Source organism: Crocuta crocuta, unplaced genomic scaffold (assembly GCF_008692635.1).
Source record: "Crocuta crocuta isolate KB4526 unplaced genomic scaffold, BGI_CrCroc_1.0 scaffold180, whole genome shotgun sequence".
Classification (NCBI taxonomy): domain Eukaryota; kingdom Metazoa; phylum Chordata; class Mammalia; order Carnivora; family Hyaenidae; genus Crocuta; species Crocuta crocuta.
Window position 1 is genome coordinate 214,348 of NW_027527549.1, and position 20,986 is coordinate 235,333.

The 20,986-nt window shown below is 43.1% G+C and overlaps 1 protein-coding gene across 5 annotated transcripts in view; it reads left to right on the top strand.

Annotated features, from left to right (window-relative positions):
* The first annotated feature begins 620 nt into the window (after positions 1–620).
* Positions 621–20,986, top strand: part of LRIG2 (leucine rich repeats and immunoglobulin like domains 2) — a 63,207-nt gene continuing 42,841 nt past the window's right edge. For 3 of the 5 annotated variants that reach the window (XM_077766757.1, XM_077766766.1, XM_077766777.1), the window contains exon 1: positions 621–1,053. In XM_077766757.1, coding sequence (XP_077622883.1) covers positions 818–1,053 — 236 coding nt within the window. In that variant the 5' untranslated portion in view covers positions 621–817. The other 2 variants (XM_077766785.1, XM_077766789.1) reach the window with 2 other exon arrangements.

Below are 20,986 nucleotides of genomic sequence, written 5' to 3' on the forward strand. Positions count from 1 at the left end.
CGCTGAAACAGAACAGAGTATTTTCCTAAGAGACATGCCTTGTAGGTGCAGTTCCATCAACGTTTCTTAAACTCTAGGCTAAACAGAAGCTGGACGTACACAGATGAATAAACAGGGCCTTTGCTTTCAGGAGCTTAAGGGTCCAGCAACCAATAGTGATAACACGGAGTTGCCGCCCACTTGCAGGCTGCAGGAGCTGCAGACCAGCAGGAGGGGGCCGAGGCAGTCCCAGATGGGCTCTGGAGGCCAATGCCAGGTGGAAGTTCCAGGGCCCTTTCAGTGTTTGGAACTTGGAGGGTAGCCCTTCTATCATTCCTCTTGGAGTCCAGAAAAAAGATCCTTTCTATTACTCCAGTAGACATCCCTCAAGTCAAGACTTCGAACTCGCAAAGCTTTAGCAGCTATTCCTCTTAAGGAGCCACTGCGCCCTCCAGTGGACGACCAGCGGCGGAACCCCAAAGGGGCGTTACGAAGTGCCGGACACCTTAAAGTCGTCCTTAAGAAACTCAGTCACTGGCTCCGCCTCCTCACGGAGTCCCGCCCCCAGCGCGACCTCTTTCTGCGGCACCGATTGGTTGGCTCTTGTGCGTGAAGACGTTGCGTCGCGGGGCGGGGCGGAGGAGCGTTGTCTGTAGGTCTTCAGTCGTCTGTCCTCGGCCGCCGCCCCCACTGCTGCGCCGTATCCGCCCCTCTTTTCCCTTTAGAGGGTACAGGCGACAGTCGGGCCCTGGGGTGGCAGCGTAGCCACCGAACGTCTCTGCCGAGCTGCCTTTTCTAGCTGGCGGCTCTTCTCGGCTGGGTCCAGGTCGGGGGGAAAATGGCGCCGGCGCCCCAGGGCGTCCGGGAGGAGCCGCCGCTGGATTGTCGGTCCGGACCTCATTCCCGGCTCGTCTTCCTCGCCCTGGCTGTCTTCTTGCTGCCGGCTGCTCGGGCAGGTCTCTGCCCCGCACCCTGCTCCTGCCGCATCCCTCTGCTGGACTGCAGTCGCAGAAAGCTACCAGCGCCGAGCTGGAGGGCGCTGTCGAGCCCGCTGCCCCCCGACGCTGCCGGCCTGTGAGTAGAGTTGCCCGGCGGGGATCCAAAGGAAAGGGAGCTCCGTCTCCAGGGGGACCGGAGGGGAACACACTTGGACGGAGGTTGAGGTCGGGAGCTTCAGTTCTGAAGAGAAATGCCATTACAGTGTCGTGAACTTTTGTTGAGGTGGAATGGGAGCCTAAAAAACCTGGAGTTAAGGTTCTGGCAATCAGTATGAATACCAGGGCTCAGATTCTTGGGGTCAGGGAGGTTGTGATTCCTGGACTGGGGAGGGTTGGGAACGGGGTGTTGTTAAGGGCTCACTGGACCTGTGCCTTGATTCTGGGTTGTTGGGGATCCTCGCCCACTTTGGAGTGCATCATCCAGTGTGTAACTCACCTCGAATGCTCCGCAGGTGCGGGGTTTGATTAACTACGATCGCCAAGGACATAAGAACGGTCCTTTTGTCTCTAGTTCACGTTTGGCACATTTGGTGCCGTGGTTTTGATACTTAACAGGATTAAAACGTCATGGGTTAGGAGATCCGATACTTGGAGCAAATGCCTTTATAAGCAGCATTATTTAAATCAAATTCAGGACTCACTGTAAAGAAGGGAAGGAGTATTCTTTCCCAAATCATGTGTTGTTGCTTTAATCGTTTTCAGTGCATTTCTTTGTGGCAAAGAACCTAAAAATCAGTTCTCTGTGTTTATGTGTGCGAAGCAAGTACAGTGATTGGACGAATTCTTCTGGAGGCTCCCGGCTGAGGGCTCATCTTGACAGGCCTGTGTTAGACAGTGGGCACCTGGAGAGCCCGTTAGTCTGAGTCAGCCTGGTGGCATTAGGAGCAACAGTAGGTCTTAAACGCTGCAATTATGGGGTTTCTTAACCACTAACATACAGTTATTTCTCTGCTGCTAACTGAGCACCGACTGTATTAATTGATAGACTTCTAATAGAGTCTTCTCTAAAAAGAGGGTCACCAAAAGGATAGTTTGAAGTGCAGTTAAACTGCGAGGGGCTGTTTGGATATTCGTTGGGAGTAGAATACAAATAGAAGATCCCTCTGCTGCAGTTTAACGTAATTAGACATTTACAGATAGGTTAGGATAGATGGGAAGGAAAGCCACTTCAAGAATCCTTTGAGAAAACTAAGGTAACTTAAATAACCAAAGGTCGCAGCAGCATAGATCTGCCACAAAGTAAGATGTTTCCTGTTCTTATGATAGTGGCATCTGTAGCTAATTCTGGTTCTGTTGACCCAGATTAAGTTTAAAAATCGATATCAGTGAGCAGCATAGTCTGAATTGAACCTAGCACTGTGTCTTTGTAATGCAAGTGCCTCTTTCTAAGAAATTCTTCGAACAGCTACCTGATTAGGATGGGATCAGTCTGGTGCAGGTTTAAAATCAACACATTATTTCGCTGTAATTGAAAAAAATGCGGCTCACTCCTAAGATCCTCCATTGGTAGGTAGACAGTGATTAGGAATAGTTTTATGTAAGATACAATTATTTTGTGTCTGGGTTTGATTTCGGTGTAATCTAGACAAATTTCCTAAAGCCAAATGACATCCCCAAATTCTAAATGTCCTATAATGAAATTGACATTTTCAGTTGAAGTAAAATGCCTTGGAGAGCAGTTCTGTTGGAGAAGTGTAATTGGATGGAAGTCTTACATTAGCAGAAGAACTCTTCAGAATATTAAAAGATGGCATTGTGCTGTTGTAAACTGAGAAATGTAGCATTGTTCAGTAATTGCTTTCAGCAGGAAAACCACCAGGTACACATGGGTTTTTTTTTTTTAATGCACTTTTCAATATTTAAAGTAGACATAATGCTGTAAATATATAAGTGATTTGGACATAAATGCTGAAACCTGTGTCCATCATCAGAAAGATTATATAGATGAAATCCATTCTTGGTTTTTGAAATATACATGTATCTGTCCTTGGTTTCGAGGACAGAGCTTCTGAAATAATTTCCTAAATGACAAGAGCTCTAGAGCATCTTCTGTTCTAACACTTAGGTCTTTGACTAATTTCTGACACAGAGCTCCTAAATCCCTTGGTATTTCCTGGGTATTAGGAGTGTCTTTTGACCAAGTGAGGTGCCTCTTGGTGGGTTCCTGGGTAGATGGGTCCAAACACCAGAAAGACCAAGCCATGATTAGACGCTTGGAACTTTCAGCACTATCCCTTTTCTCCTGGAAGGGGAGACGGGCTAGAGAGTGAGTTAATAAATGATCGTGCCTTAAAATCCCGAAAGTGTGGACTTTGAAGAGCTCTAGGATGGTGAACACATCTACATGCTGAGAGAGTGGCACACCCCAACTTTACAGGGACAGAAGCTCCTGCTCCAGGCCCTTCCACATCTCACCTTATGTATCTCCTCGTCTGGCTGTTCATCTGTGTTCTTTACCATATCCTTTATTACGTACTAGACCAGTAAACGTAAGTAAGTGATTCCCTGAGTTCTGTGAGCTGTTCTAGCAAGTGATTGCATCCAGTGAGGGGGTCTTGGGAACCTCCAATTTGTAACCATGGAGTTGTAGGTAACATGGAGACCCACTTTTTGTGATGGGTGTCTGAAGTGGGGGGCAGTCTTAGGAGACGGAGTTCTTAGGTCATGAGGTCTGCTGTAACTCCAGTTAGTGTCAGAATTGAATTGAATGGCAGCTGGTGTCGCAAATTGGTTGATGTGGGAGATAAAACCTCACATGTCCAGTGTCAGAAGTATTCTGTGTGGAGTAAAAGAAACAGGTGACAAAACTCTTTGCTTGAGTAGGCTCTAGTCAGGCTTCTGAACCTTCCTAGGCCATATGTAGATGTCCTGGTAAAATGCAGTTTTAACAAGAACCTTGCTAAGTCAGTTTAGCAAGATGCACTACCCTCAGTGTCTGATTGGGTTCCTCCTTCTCCACCATTGGAAAGGTGATGTTTGATCGCCCTGGCCTGTCTTCAGCAAGAATGCTGTCGGAGCCCCCCCCCCGCCATGCTTCCTCTTAATTTTCCATTAATTGACTCCACCCTTCTCTTTAGCTATAAAATCTCTCTTGCCCATGTGGTATTCAGGGTTGAGCCCAATCTTCTTCCCCTACTACAAAATTTCATAGCCTCACCATCCCCCAAAGTCTTCCTTACCATGCTTCAACAAGTATCATTGAATACTTTTTTCCTTTTAACAGTTATGGTGCCACAACTTGGATAGGATCAGATTCATCATTGGACCCCCGGAGCTCTCACCCAGGACCCTAAGTGTGTACCTTTGAAGGCTTTATCTTCACTCCTGACTGATTGATCGGGGATCCATTGGTGAGTCCGACTCCTGAATCATTGCTCCGGACAAATGTCCGTGGAAGCTGGTAAGGAGAGATTTTGATTCTTAACAGTCAGAGTATCCCCTAGAAAATGGGATAGAGTCCCAGATAAACACAGGCTGGAGGCTGGGTTAGAGTCCCATGTTTGTCTGTAAGAGGCTCAGTTAGAGTGCCAGGCAAGCAGCTGTGTGGAAGCAGCTGGGTCAGGGTCTTAGGCTTCTTTGTTTGAAAGCTACCTATCAGTCTGTAAATCTCTTCTTCCTGGCTCTTTTTTCCCTGAATGAAGATTATTTTCTGACTCTCTGGACTGGAAATCTCTTCGTCTTCGTCTTTGTCGTCGTCGTCGTCGTCTTCTTCCCTCCCCCTCCTCTCCCCCGCTCCCCTCGCTGCTGCTGCTGCCCCTTTTCTTTAACTCCTTGCACTGGAAGTCTGTCTTCCTGGCTCTCTCTAACACCTCTTAGTTTTCTGTGTTGGATCCTGCTTTTCCTGTGGGAACTTCTCAGTTGACTCAAATACTCTTCTTGAACCTGTGCTGTTTTCTGCCAACTCTGTCTACTTCCATTCCTGTTGGCATACTTTTGCCGACAATGATACAGAACTTTGTTGGTCTCCTTGGGAAAATTGAGATCTCCTCAGACTAGCTTTTTGAAGAGCTCTCCCTTCCCATTGCTGCTCTTCTTCCTTTTACCACCTTGAGTCTTCCCTCCAGTTTCTTTCTTTTTTATTTTTTTAAAATTTTTTAATGTTTTATTTATTTCTGAGAGAGAGACAGCATGAGCAGGGGAGGGTCATAGAGAGAGGGAGACACAGGGTATGAAACAGGCTCCAGGCTCTGAGCTAGCTGTCAGCACAGAGCCCGACGCGGGGCTCGAACCCACGAACCGTGAGATCATGACCTGAGCTGAAGTCGGACGCTTAACCGACTGAGCCACCCAGGCGCCCCAAATGTTTACTTATTTTTGAGAGAGTATGTACATGTATGTACATGTATAGGGGTGGGGCAGAGAGAGAGACAGAAAATCCAAAGCAGGCTCGGAGCTGTCTGTTCAGAGCCTGATGTGCGGGGCTTAAACTCACAGATGTGAGGTCATGACCTGGACTTAACCCACTGAGCCACCCAGGTGCCCCCAAGGGAAGGTATTAAAGGTGGTCTTTACATAACAGTTGGTAAACAAGTAACATTTATTTATTTGTGTAAGAACAGAAAGTGGTGGTCACCTGGGTGGCTCAGTTGGTTGAGCATCTGACTTTGGCTCAGGTCATGATCTCACGGTTTGTGGGTTCGAGCCCTGTGTCAGGCTCTGTGCTGACAGCTCAGAGCATGGGCCTGCTTGGGATTCTGTGTCTTCCTCTCTCTTTCTTTCCCTCTCTCTCTGTCTTACTCTCTCTCTCTCAAAAGTAAGTAAACATTAGAAAAAAAAATTTTTTTAAAGTAGTGGAGAAAAGGCAAGAACTAATTATTTTATATAAACCAATGAATTTATATTACTATTTTTACTAACTCATGGCTAAAATTTTAGATTGAAAACAGCAGCTCTTTATTTGTGTCTGTATGTGTGTGAACATGTATGTATGTATGCTGTAGACGTGTTAAATTTTTTACACTTCTGGATGGTATTACAAAATTACTTTATAAAATCCTGTAAAGGAGCTCTATTCAAGCTGCCTTAGAAATAAATGAGCACTTACATGATTTAAGTATTCTTGAAACTTTCAGAAATAGAGAACTAGCCTGGTGTTCATGTGATTTGGGATAATTTTTTTGTAAATAAAGCTGTTTTGAAAATTGTTGCTAAAAGAAAAACAGGTATGTTTTCAGAGTTGTCAGCATTAAGTATAATACAGACAAATAAATTTCCTTCTACCTGAGCTAACTAGTCACGCTTAATGTAATCTCTACTGGGTATTTAAGATTATAAAATTATAAATCCAAACTAAGAATAAAACATACAATAAAAATGAATTGCTTGATGTATGTTAAGCACTGCAGTAAAAAAAAAAAGTGGGGGGACAGCATGTATTTAATCTTCCTTAGTTTTTTATTTTTGTGATACTTGCATAGCATGTATGTTATAAAATAGTTAATAGGGAAATAGCTTGAGATGATGCTTGTTTAGTTTGGTGTTAATATCTGCCTAAAATAAGTGTTGGTCATTTCTTTTTATTTTTTTTTAAATATTTATTTCTAAGAGAGAGAGAGACAGACAGACAGAGCATGAGCAGGGGTAGGGGTAGGGCAGAGAAAAAGGGAGACTCAGAATCCAAAGCAGGCTCCAGGCTCTGAGCTGTCAGCACAGAGCCCAACGTGGGGCCCGAACCCACAAACTGCATGATCATGACCTGAGCTGAAGTTGGGCGCTTAACTGACTGAGCCACCCAGGCGGTCCTGTAGGTCATTTCTAAGTAAGATTAACAGGCAAGAATGCTCTGTAATGGTATCGGTTGAATAATTTTAAGACCGTGCATTGGACTCAGAGTTTCCAGAACTAGTGAAGAAGCTAACAGATTCGTACAACTGCTAACTCAAGATCAAGCAGAATAAGAGTTTATGTGGGACTGAATGAACTGATGAAGATGGCTATTTTAACTCTTTGTTTGAAACAATACTAGTTCTTCGATGTTTTTCAGATTTCAAGAACCCTTTTGTTCCTCTTAACCTGTCTACAGCTTAGGACAATCTGATTATACCTTTGTGAACAAAGATGGAACAATTACTTTTTTTCCTGATTACTCTAGAATTTGGAAACTCTTAGTGAATATTCTTGCTTTCACAATACTGTAGTTATTTGTGTAATAAGTTGAATAAGAATCTGTTCTTGTAACAGGATATAATGGGAAACATTGGTTTTATTACCAAGGCTTTGACTGGAATATTATATTTGAGAGTCACATGGATAGAATCTGGTTTAAGGGACTAAGGTTGTCTTCATGGAGCCAGTGCTCTTGGGAAGACTGGCCTGGTACCTGGTTTACAGGGTGCCCAGCCTTACAGGTGAGTAAGAACGGTCACTTCTGGTAGCCCCAGGAATGTCGGGATATCTTGGGGGCCTCAAGGAAAGAGGAATTTACTCAAATCTATAGGTATGGGAAGATAAAGACTGGTGGCTACTTCCTGCTTTGGCTTCCTATCCTTGAGAGGCTTTTAAACATTTAATCTGAGATTTCCTTATGAAAAGTTCCAGCAAAGCAAACTCAAAAAGAGACTGTGTGGTCAGTCACTATTCTTGGTGCACCTATGTAAATAATCAGGACAATCTAATGAGATCGGAATTCTTATGTAAGAAAGAAGTAAAAGGTTGACTGTAGAAATTTTATTTTTGGTTCAGTGCAAAACCCCTTGTGTCTTGCACATTTTGAAAGTCCTTACCAAGTACTCAACTCTGGTTTCCTCCAGTATCTGGCTATAATTTTCCAAACTCATGTTTCCAGTTTTTATCCCACCCTCCTGACTTGGCATCACTGAGAACTAAAACTGCCCATTTCCTGAAATCCTGTAAGCTGAAGCTGGGTCCTTGAAATAAACTTTAAACAAAAAACTACCACCGTGTATCATACATGGGCAACCCCTGTGCCTCCTGCCGTGTGGACCATTCAGAGGTTCACCCAAACACCAAGTCCCTCACCAGAGACCTGCAGAATGCAAACTAGGAAAATTGCCACCCTCACTGCCCCATTTAAAGTTCCTTTAAGCTCAGGTCTGAAAATCTCAACTGGCTAACTTCTGACTCAGAAGCTAGGTCTCTAATCTGACTATTTGTTTTTGTTGTTTCCCTTGTGTTTTCACCGAAAACTCCCCTCGTTAAATGCCTGACTACTAGCATCATCAAGCAGATAACGTTCTAATACTAGGTCCCAAAGGAAGCTTCACCTGTTCCTTAATGAACAAAAGGCTACTGAACAAACAAAAAATAGACTTCTTGTTCAGAGGAAGGAAAGAATGCTTCTTTCCTTGAATAAGAGAAGGTATAAAGATTCTTTGCTTGGCTGAATTTTAGACTCCTGAACCACCTTCTAGGCTCATTTGTTCTGTCCTTGTTAAATGCAGTTTTAGCAAGAACTCTGTTAAATCATTTGAGCAAGAAGCCCTCACCCTCAATATCTGATTACCCTTGATACCTGATTGGGTTCCTTACCTTCCGACATCCTCCAGGTGATGTCTGATCACCCTGGCATGTCTTTAGCAAGAACCAGTTAGGTCTTTTTAGCCAGAACCCACCTCATCCCTGTTTTTTCCTCTTACTGATTTTCCATCCACTGATTTTGGCTGACTACCCTGCTCCTTGGCTATAAGTTCCCACTTGCCCATTCAGTATTTGGAGTTGAGTCCAGTCTCCTGTCCCTGTAAAATGTCATTGCAGTGGTCCCTGTACCTGAAGAGATAGCCTGCACCACCTTGAATAAAGTCTTCCTCACAAGTTTTAACAAGTGTCATTGAATATTTTTGCCTTTTAACACAGGGAGTTCTTCTTAGACATTTGGTGTCACAGAGGTGAGATTTACTAGAAGGCCTTGGCTTACGGAAATGTGGTTTGGGAAGAGAAAGGGCACAAGGATGGGGAATGTGGAACCGTTGAATCCCAGGTAGCTATGTGTCCACCTGTATGGAACAGAGCCTGTGCGTTCTCAATTACTCAAAGTAAAAGTTACAGATGGAATTTAGAGATGGATCCATTTCCCAGCTCTTTGGTTCACTGGATGTGTAAGGAAATGGAAGCTAATAAGGAAAAGGTGAAACATTTAGTCCTTTGGTTATTGTTATTTGTAATGGCTAAAATGAAGTGAGCATTCTGGGTGAGACCTCCATGCTAAACTGAGGTCAGATTTCAGTGAGTCTGAGTTTTGGTTACTAGCCTCAAAACTGTCCCCCCAGGGGAAGAATTATGCAAAGACAACAGAAAGTACCCCCAAGAAGACTGTTGGTGTAGGGGGAGAGCAAAACCAGGAAATCATTGAAACCAGGGAATATTGCGTGAAGGAGTTGTTTTCATTTTGTGGATCAGTAACAGCTTCCTGAAGAACCTTTATTAAAATGGACTGTGAAAGTAATGAACTTAGGAGTAGTTTCTGGATGACAACTACTACTACTATTACTACTAGAACTGTAGTTGCTGCAGTGTGGAAGCCAGTGTCTGGGTTGGTACGGGGCCCACAACTCACTATGGAACACTTACAGATAGCTATTTGTGATTGAGACACCAAGAGGTTATTCCCGAGGGAACAGCCAGCTTGGTGGACTGGATAAAAGCCACTCTGATGTCTTGTTTATTCTGAGAATGGGGACTGCCTACCTTGCCTTATAAATGCCAAGTGGAACATTGCCTATGAAGCAGATGGTGTGTTTCATATATGAGCTATGGGGGATTATCTTTATGGTAATTGGGATAATTCACCTGCTGAATATGCCTGTCACTCAGTTGATAGTGAATGTTGTGAATAAGGGGAACTCTCTTTTTTTTTTTTTTTTTTTTGAGGGAGAGCAAGAGCATGAGTGGATGATAGAGGCAGAGGGAGAGAGAGAATCTTAAGCAGGCTTCATGCTCATTGTGGAGCCCAGTGTGGGGCTCTATCCCACAACCCTGGCATCATGACCTGAGCTGAAGTCAAGAGTCAGAAGCTCAACTGATAGCCACCCAGGCGCCCTGGGGAGCTCTTTTACATGAACACCCCATATCACCTTAATTGTTGCAAAACCTAGGGACACTTGAGGAAGTCTTGTATTTTGCTGTTTCAGCTTCCTTTCCCAGGTTTTATAGATGTTAATTAAAGCATTAGGTTAATTAACAAAAGAAAAAGGAAAGGCAAAGGAGAGAGTCAAGGGACTGTTCTTAGTAAGGTGAAAAATTTTATTTTTAAGTAGACCCCATGGTCTGCATGGAGCTCAGCACAGGGCTTAAGCTCATGACCCTGAGGTCAAAACCTGAGCTGAGATCAAGAGTTGGATGCTTAACTGGCTGAGCTACCCAGGCGCCCCAAGGTGGAAATTTTAAAATAGTTTTTAAGAAAAGTGAATAAAGAAAATATCATTTGGAGCAAAACAAAGGAAAAAGAAAGGGAAAAATCATGGGATTCAATCCAGCAGATTGGAAAAAGCAGATTGGTTATTAAGAAATGGGGTGCCTTCCCTCCTACACTGTTGGTGGGAATGTAAACTGGTACAGCCCCTCTGGAAAACAGTGTGGAGGTTCCTCAGGAAACTAACAATAGAACTCCCCTATGACCCAGCAATAGCATTGCTAGGAATTTACCCAAGAGATACAGAAATGCTGAGGCATAGGAGCACATGTACCCCAATGTTCATAGCAGCACTCTCCACAATAGCTAAAACATGGAAAGAGCCTAAGTGTCCATCAACAGATGAATGGATCAAGAAGATGTGGTTTATCTATACCATGGAATACTACATGGCAATGAGAAACAATGAAATCTGGCCATGTGTAGCAACATGGATGGACCTTGAGGGTGTTATGCTGAGCGAAATAAGTCAGGCAGAGAAGGACAAATATCATATGTTTGCACGTATAGGAGGATTAGGAGGAACTTGACGGAGGAACAAGGGGGAGAAGAAGGGCGGAAATGGTGGGGGAAAGGGAGAGAGGCAAACCATGAGAGACTCTTGAATGCTGACAAAAACTGAGGACTGATGGATGTGGGGGGGAGGGAGGGTTGGGCATGGAGGAGGACACTTGTGGGGATGAGTACTGAGTGTTATGTGGAAACTAATTTGACAATAAACTATTTGTAAAAAAAAAAGAAAGAAAGAAATGGGGTGCCTTGCTGGCTCAGTAGAAAGTGTGCAATTTTTTTTTTTTTTAGAACATGTTATTTATTTTTGAGAGACAGTGCATGAACAGGGGAGGGGCAGAGAGAGGGAGACACAGAATCTGAAGCAGGCTCCAGGCTCTGAGTTGTCAGCACAGAACCAGATGCGGGACTTGAACTCATGACCTGGGAAATCATGACCTGAGCCGAAGTTGGACACTTAACTGACTGAGCCACCCAGACGCCCCAAGAGTGTGCAATTCTTGATCTTGGGGTTGTGAGTTCAAGCCCCATGTTGTGTGTAGAGATTAAAGAAATAAAACTTTAAAAAAGTGGGATTAATAGAACAAACAATTGATAGAGTTAAAACAAAGATTTTAGTACAACACTACCTTAAGTCCTAAAGGGACATCTGTCTGCTCTCTGCAACATTAAAGGGCCCCAGACAACTCTGTTCTGTTTTCCTCAGTTTGGAGAAATTTAAAAATCTAGATGCAGAGATTATAGTGAGTAATGTGACCAGCAATTGCTTGGGAGCATTGGTTAGGTAGATTAAATGAGATAAAAATCTGTAGGGGTGAGGGTCCCTTGACTTAACCCCTGGGTAAGACCCAAAGCCTTTTGCACAAGAGTGGGTAAAATGGTCAGGAAGTGGAGAAGAAAAGTACCCAGGATTCCTTGATATGGGAGCCTCTTGCACTGTGGTACCAAATACCAAAACCCATTGATAAAAAACCCTGATGCTGGTGAGAGAACAAAAACATACAAGGCTGGATAGGAATATGGAAGTTGGGAAGTTTAAACAAGGCTTTTATGTAAAGAAGTTTTATCTCTTTACCTGAACATTTTAGGGGAATGAGTTCTGTCTCGCTTGGGGAACACTTTTTCCTAGTATTTTAAAACCAAACCCGTTGATAAGGTCCTAACAGAGACTACAGTTAGGAGTGTTAGGTAAAAGTTTGGAGAGTTTGGTGTGTTTGAACAGGCTTTTTACCTGATTGTATTAGGGAGATGGGCATTGTATATATCTGGGAGATGTTTCTTCTACCTATTACTGTAAACATAAGTCATATAAATCTACCCTTCAGTATTAATTTGGATACGCTAAATGGGGACCAGTAAGATTGCCCAAGCCCACACAGTGTAGAACAGAAGTTGAAGTGGTGTGGGCAGATTCTCTGTGTGATAGTGTATTGTAGTGTACCTTAGACTGGGGCTTACAGCAAAAGCCTGTGAGTGCCTCCCAGCAGTGACTTCCTGGACTTTGGACTAGAGAATTCCCACTTTAAGGGCAATTATTGGCTTACTGTTGGACAGTGATTAAAACAGTCACTGTGACGAAGTCATAAAAATAATCTTGAAAGCTGAAATACTCATGATGTCTTGCATAATGTCGGATAAACACTTCAGTAGGTAGGACAGTGTCCAGAAGAGTTCTATAATAAAATGGAAATGTGGGGCTCCTGAGTGGCTCAGTTGGTTAAGCATCCAACCTTGGCTCAGGTTATGATCTCACAGTTCTTGGGTTCGAGCCCTGCATTGGGCTCTGTGCTGACAGCTCAGAGCCTGGAGTCTGTTTCAGATTCTGTATCTGCCTCTCTCTCTGACCCTCCCCTGTTCATTCTGTCTCTCTCTCTCTCAGAAATAAATAAACATTTTTAAAAATTTTGAAAAAATGGAAATGCAAGGAGGAGATACTCAAGAGCAGGGAGCCTCTTTCCCCCAGGACCGATTCTGGAACTGTGAGGAGCTGCTGGATTCTGTTGTCACTTGGGCAAGTGCCTGTAAGCTTGTCACTGACCACCAGGCTTGTGGGTGGCATTTCCAAGGTGAGCAGACACCATCCGGTTTGGAAGGTCCCCACTCTGATTGGAAAAGATAAAGACAAATTAGCTTGGTGGGCTGAACTGCATGCTGTTTTCTTAGCAGTAATGGAAAAATTGAACGTGGCAAAAGCCCTTATGTTTGGGTTTTTACCAACAGGCAGTGGCCAAAGGCTTGGCCATATGGCTAGGCAGAAGAACAATAGAAACCTGGCCTCTTAAGGGACTGCACATATGGGGCACAACCTTCTGGAAATTGCTCTTGGAATTTGAAATGTGCATTAAACTAGGACATGTCGATGCTCATCAGAAGATCCCTTTTTCAGGTTTGTAAGGCGACTGGAATCCACAAGCAAATACACCTGTGTGCTAGCTTGAGGTGACTGCCTGGGCCTGTGACATACGTGGGTATGGGAGCATGCAGGAACGCAAAGATGAGTGAATCTAGACCTAATCCCCTTGTACCTTCTGAGGTACAAAATGCTGGTCAGAACTTTATATCTGCAAGTACACGGTAGAGACTGTAGATGGCCAGGTGGCAGATTCCCTGTGGGTAGGCCATGAATATAGCTGGCAAATGAGACTGATGCTGTGACCCTGACAGGTTACACATGGGTCCCGACAGGAGTAGACCCAGACTCTGGACCTGGTTTGGCTTCTCTGACAGTAGATGCAAATGCTCCGAGTACTATGAAAGAACGGGAACAGAAGATAATTGTAACAACTTGGATGGCTAACCATGATTTCTTCATACTGAGGAATATACAGCCCATAATGTCCAATAAATGGGCAGAGAGAGATCCTTTTCAGGGTACTACTTTAATAGAGAATTGAACGCCCAACTAAAACATTGGTTGTCTAAAATGAGAGCTAAAGATCTGAAGGTATGGCTTACGTATGTTCATGGGAGTGTGCTTTCACTCAACATGAGGTCGGGCTGAAGGAGTGGCACCCCTGGATTGAGCCTCTTTTTCTGGTAGATCTGGGGGCGAGAGGGTGGTGAAGGATGCTGGGATGACTATGCAGTTCTTACTGAGGGAGGAGTGTCCTTCTGTAATGACTGTACTTTATCTTTCTTCCTCACATCACTCACCTTTTTTCTTTTGCACATGGTACACTAGTCATAGGACCAGGGCTGCAAATACAAAGTTCTGAAAACAGGGCTGATTCCTAAGCAAGGCACTGTATTTTTAAACTTGGGTTAGATTTCCTACGGGCCTGATAGGGTAGGTTGTGCCTTCGCCTCATCTGCCAGAATTGAGGTTAACAGTGAATGCCACTGTATTGCTTGGTGGTAAAAATAGCCCACTGGTTCTACATCTGTGTAACCTTTCCATAACTGAATGGGTGGACTGAGGGGGAGGTACCTGCTAGAATATTATTGCCCTTTGCAATTTAGATCAGCACAGTAACCGAACCTGATGTCCCTTCCAACGGTGGGAGAGTTTGAGTATAAATGGAGAGAAGGGGAAGTAGTATCTGAGGGTAAAGGAATGATTCAGTGGATTGTATAATGAGGGAAATTCGATGTTAACACTTCAGAAGGGGCTCAGAGTAAGAGGTGATACCCTCTCTTAGCTCCGTTCTACCAGATGCCTGAAAGGGCGAAACTATTTGCCTGCACCACTGCTGCTTTTGTTACCTGACAATATTGGAAGCTTGCAAACCAGGGTGGCCTTGTCTGGAAAGCATTTTCGTATGGTAAGATGTTGGAATAGTGCAATTGTTAATGACTAAGTGGGATTCTAATGTGTCAGTATCTTTTGAGTTGTGTATCTTTTTGCTGTAAGGTGGTCTATGGCCAGAGACCAAGGTGGGCTGTGAAATAATAGAAAAAATATATATTGGTCTCTGACTCTGGTTGGTAGCACAGAGTTCCTGAAAACCTTTCCTAAGTGATGAGAGCACTGGCAGCATCTTGTGTTCTAATACTTGGTTTTTGACCCTGATTCCTGACACAGAGCTCCTTAATCCCTTGGAATTTCCTGGGTGATATGAGTATCTTTTGATCAAGAGGCAACTCTCGGTGGGCTCTCGGATAACTTCAGTATGCGGACCAGTCATCAGAAAGACCGAGCCGTGGGGCACCTGGGTGGCTCAGTCGGTTAAGCATCCGACTTCAGCTCAGGTCATGATCTCACGGTTCATGGGTTCAAGCCCCGCATCGGGCTCTGTGCTGAGGAATAGCTCAGAGCCTGGAGCCTGTTTCAGATTCCGTGTCTCCCTCTCTTTCTGACCCTCCCCTGCTCACGCTGTCTCTATCTCAAAAACAAAACATTTAAAAAAAAAAAAAAAAGAAAAAGAAAGACCGAGCCGTGATTAGAAGCTTTCAGCCCCACTCCCATTCTCCTAGAAGGGAAGAGGGGCTAGAGATTGAGTTAATAATTGATGATCCCTATGTCATTAATTCTCCATAAAAATTCTAAAAATATGGCCTTTGGATAGCTTCTAGGGTGGTGAACACATATATCTGTGTGTCCGGAGGGTGCCAGACCTCAGCTCCCCAGGGACAGAAACTCCTGCTCCAGACCCTTCCAGATCTCACCCTGTGGGTCTCTTTATCTGGCTGTTCATCTGTGTTCTTTACTACATCCTTTATTGTATAATAAATCAGTAAATCTGCTTCCTTGAGTTCTGTAAGCTGTTCTAGCAGATGGTTGAATCCAAAGAGGGGATCATGGGAACCTCGGATTTGTAGTCAACCTGGACAGAGTTGTGGGGATCTACTACTTGTACTTACATTTTGTGTCGTGATATTTTCACACTTCTTACAGAGAAGTAAGATTGGCTGTGGGGCTGAAGTGGGGGGGCAATCTTGTAGGACCGAACTTTTGTAGGGTCTTCTCTAACTCCCATTAATGTCAGAACTAAATGTTGGGACATTCAGTTGGTATTAGAGAGTGGTTGGTGTGGGGAAAAGAAAATCAGACACCTGATGTCAGGAGTATTGTCTGTGACAAAGATAGACAGGAACAGAGTTTTTATGAGACAGAAACATACTGTCTTTATGCTTCTCTATCTCAGAAACTAAAAAAAAAAAAACCTTTTCAAATTTTATGTGGTTAGTATAAAATTTGACTGGACTGTCCATGGGTGCTCAGCTCTATCATACTGTTCTGATTTTACACACACACACACACACACACACACACACACACACACATGAATTGGAGGACCAGATGTATTAGTCAATTTCTTGTTTTGCCAAGTGACACCATTAGAACCCCTCTCCTGAGGGCGCCTGGGTGGCTCATTCAGCTGAGCATCTGACTCTTGATTTTGACTCAGGTCATAGTCTTACAGTCGTGAGATCAAGCTCTGCATTGGGCTCTGTACTAGGCATGAAACCTGCTTAAAATTCTTCCTCCCTCTCCCTCTCTTGCGCTTCCCCTGCTCCTGAGTGCACTGTCTCAAAAAACAATAAAACAAAACAAAACCTCTTCTCCAATTATTTATTGTCATGGTCATTTCATGACAGCACCAAAAAAATAGGAAGTACATAATTTTAGAATAAGGACAATTCCGTACATTAAATAAATATATTTAGCTTTATGTAAAACTTGTAACCTTGTCCTTACAATTTCCATTTCACTGTGGATTGGAAGAAACTTTTATCATGTATTAGGGAATCATTGCCGTATTAGATTAATGAGCTTTCATATGTATTTAGTTAATTCTAGTTTCTTTCTTTTCTCTTCTCATTATAGCAACTGTAAGATTTTTGTGCAGGGCACCTGGGTGGCTCAGTCAGTTGAGCATCCAACTTGGGCTCAGGTCATGATCTCATGGTTCATGAGTCAAGCCCTTCATCGGGCTCACTGTTGTCAGTGCAGAGCCAGCTCCAAATCATCTCTCCTCTCTCTCTTTCTGTCCCCTGCTTGGACTCATGCTCTCGCTCTCTCAAAAATAAACATTAAAAAAATTTGTTTGCATTTGTTCTTTGAGAATAGTTATGAACTGATGAGTTCTTTAGCATACAAAGAGGACATTAACTTATGTGGAATAACTCTAGGAAGTCCAAATTTACATGAGCTTTACCGTCTTTTGCTGTTGCTAAGTGACAGTGGCAAAATGTTTTCAGTTAGCTAACAGGTGGAGCCATCCTTTATCCCTTCACAGGTCCTGAGCTTACTATCAGTAACTGTGTGATGTCAAGGAAAACCTGCATAGCTTTGTCTGTACTTCATACTTCCTTTCTAAAAGGCCAGGTAATCTGTAATGTTCTTCCTTTCTGCACTTATAGTGACACTGGTAAGGATTAAGATACTCTTTGGAAAACATTCTTAGGTTTTAGAAAGTGATATGTCAGGGAATTTGATTTGAGGGCCTCCTAAGCTCATTTCAGTTGTATGCGTGTTTTCTGAAAATGAACTCTCAGCCTTCCATTGTATGTTGTGAAGAAAGCTTTGAGAGGCTGAAAAATTGCTTTGACATAACTTGATGCTCTTTAGTTGTATAATCTAGCTGGAATGTGAAAAGAACTTTACTTACTTTAAACCACAAGGTGGTAAACTGATAATGAGTTCTTTTGAAAACAGTACAGGGGGCGCCTGGGTGGCTCAGTCAGTTAAGTGTCCGACCTTGGCTCAGGTCATGATCTCGCGGTTAGTGGGTTCGACCCCCACGTCGGGGTCTGTGCTGACGGCTAGCTCAGAGCCTGGAGCCTGTTTCAGATTCTATGTCTTCCTCTTTCTCTGACCCTCCCCCGCTCATGCTGTTTCTCTCTCTCTCTCTCAGAAATAAATAAAACATTAAAAAAAAAAGTACAGATGTGATTTCCTTTCACCTAAGGTCCCTCATTTACCTCATTTATTACAGTCAACTGTTATTTTCCACTTCCTCCATCCATTTTGTTGTGTCCGTGATACTTGTACTATACTTCTTACATAGAAGTGCGATTGCCTGTGGAACTGAGCCTGTCGTGGTTTAATTTTTACTTTTTAATGTTTATTTGTTTTTGAGAGAGAGAGAGAGAGTGTGAATGGAGGAGGGGCAGCGAGGGAGAGACAGAATCCAAAGCAGGCTCTAAGCTCTGAGCCCTCAGCACAGAGCCCGACCCGGGACTCGAACTCATGAACGGTGAGATCATGACCTGAGCCGAAGTCGGACTCCTGACTGACTGAGGCACCCAGGCACCTCGCCTGCAGTGGTTTAAGAAGCCTGGTTTACTCTGATCAAACCCAGATAGGACTTTCTTCTCTTGGCCTCTAGACTTCCATAGGGCAGAGATCAGAGGAAACTCTTCTTGCTGTGGGTAATATCATCCTGTTCCAAGTCAACACTTTGGAGTAAAGAAGAACTGGAAAGATTCCCTACCCCATCATTCCCTTTACCTGTCACATTCTCACTGTCAACCAGTGTCTCCCAGGAGACCATCACCACCAGTTTCGTTATGCCATTGATTCTTGTTTACACCAGTCTCCACAAGAATCTCCGGACCTTCAGGTTATCTCTCCTTTCCCACAGACAGCCCTGACTCCCTTGGCTGTCTTTTTGTCTTTAGCAGGCATCATCTTCTGACGTGTTACATACTTTACTTTGTCTTTTTTTCAGTAGATTGTAAATATCATGAGGGTGTGGAATTTTGTTCATTGCTGTAGACAATGATCAGCTGTAGTAGGTACTCAAAAATATTCGTTGAATGTAGTAAGTGATTGAATTAAAGTGTGTAGTTGTGCCTTCTGAGGAGGGAGATCAGGACCAATTCCAAGCAATCTTTACTCATTTGCTTAGCTAGTCTTTCATATATCTTATTAGATGATTTCTTTTCAAGACACCTCATTTTTTATACTAAACATTGTGAATGAATCAGGGTATTAGCTAATTAATTTGTATTTTTTTAACCAAAAAAGAGAAAAATTCTAAATATAGGTACATTAAGTTACTACTAACTCTAACTCCCATCCTATCCTGGGGTGTTTTGTTTTAGTGTAGTAAAATTCAGAAAAACTTTTCCATGCAGAAGTAATTTTTGTCTTTATAGGACTTTGCGGCATCTGTTAGATATTTACTAAAGATTAATGAATAGTCAGTAGCACACAGAGTGTCATGGTTTACAGCTGTGGTTTGAGGACTTTTTAGCAGCCTGCACAACCTTGTTCCAAGCCGTACAGCAGCCACCTGTCTTCTAGAGTTGGGATATTTCAAAAGGCATTTTGTCTTTCACATGCTCTATCTTTCTAGGCGCTAGGAGAAACACCAGTTTTGTTCTTCAAAAGAAACAGACCTGCTGGTAAATTCCTAAAGTACATTTGGGGGGATGGGAATACACTATTGTAGTGTTTCCATAATCCAATATATATTGTCCTTGGCTTGCATACTACTGTTATAGTGAACTGTTTCACTTTCAGAAGTCATTTCAAAGCACATACAATATGCCTTCATTGCACTAAAGATTGAACATATTTCATCGTTACCCTGGTCTGTCTGGGAAAGTGGTAAACAGAAGATGTGATCCCATGAAATTTTTTGTAATCTTCAAGGCATTTTTATTAGTTCAGAAGATACCTGAGTAAGAAAGCCTGCAATGAGAGAACCTTAAGAAATCTGAACTAAGATATATCTGATACAGATCATTTAGGGCTGGTTGTTTACATAGGTTAACAATTACCTTGATATTTTGCATTGAGCCCAGCATAACTTAACAATTTAGACTTGTTTTGGCACGATGAAAGTGCCTGTTTTATCACACTTTACCTAGCATTGATTATTATTAAAAATTTTGTTTTTGATAACTTGGTAGGAGGAAGGTGGTATTGCTTTAATTGCTTTTCTTTGTGCAGTGTGTTTGTTTCTCTTAGTTAACTTTGCCTCCAGTGCTTGCCTTGCCCTGAGTGGCACTTAATTTTAGATGTCAGAACCACTTGGAAAGAAAAGTGATAGTGTGCTTAGTAAATCCCTAAGGATTTTTACCTTCAATCTTTGCCCTTTCAGATAAGATCTTGCTGAGTATGGAAACAATAGTTGGGGATTTACTTCTTTACTGCAAAGAGGTAAAGAAACCTAGGGTCATTAGCTTTGCTATGGGCTCTCATACCCAAACCCAAATCCCAGTCCTCCCCAGTGAGATGATGTGGCCAGGGATTATCCAAGAATCCACTAATATGTCTTGCTGCATTTCACTACAAAATGGTTTTGAAAATCCTGTTTTTGGTGGGGGTGGGGTACCTGGATGGCTTACTCAGTTGAACATCTGGCTCTTGGTTTTGGCTCAGGTCATGATCTCACGATTCATGAGTTTGAGCCCAACTTTGAGCTCTGCGCTGATGGTGCAGAGCCTGCTTGGGATGCTCTCTCTTTCTCCTCTCTGCCCCTCCCCTGCTTGCACTTGTACATGCACTCTCTCTCAAAATAAGTGAATAAATTAAAAATCTAATTTTGGGATACCTGGCTGACTCAGTTGGTGGAGCTTATGACTCTTGATCTTAGGGTTGTAAGTTTGAGCCCCATGTTGAGTGTAGAGATTACCTAAAAATAAAATCTTGAAAAAAAATCTTACTTTAAATATACATGGGGCACCTGGGTCGCTCATTCACTTGAGTGTCTGACTCTTGATTTTGGCTCAGGTCATGATCTCAGGGTCATGGGATTGAGCCCCGCCTGAGGCTCAGTGCTGAGCCTGGAGCCTGCTTAAGATTCTCTCTCCCTCTGCCCCATCCCCTGGCCCTTCTCCCCTGCTCACGCATGCTCTCTCTTACTCTCTCAAAATAAAAAAATTTTTAAAAGCATACGTAAATTATAAAAGGGCATATGTGTTCATTTTTTAAAAAGCAAAACAAATGTACAATCCCTGTCAAAATAACACCAGCATTCTTCATGGAGCTAGAACAAACAATTCTAAAATTTGTATGGAACCAGAAAAGACCCTGAATAGCCAAAGCAATCCTGAAAAAGAAAACCAAACCTGGAGGCATCACAATCCTGCACTTCAAGCTGTATTACAAAGCTGTACTCATCAAGACAGTATGGTACTGGCACAAACACAGACACATAGACCAATGGAACAGAATAGAGAACCCAGAAATGTACCCACAAATGTGTATGGCCAACTAATCTTTGATACAGCAGGAAAG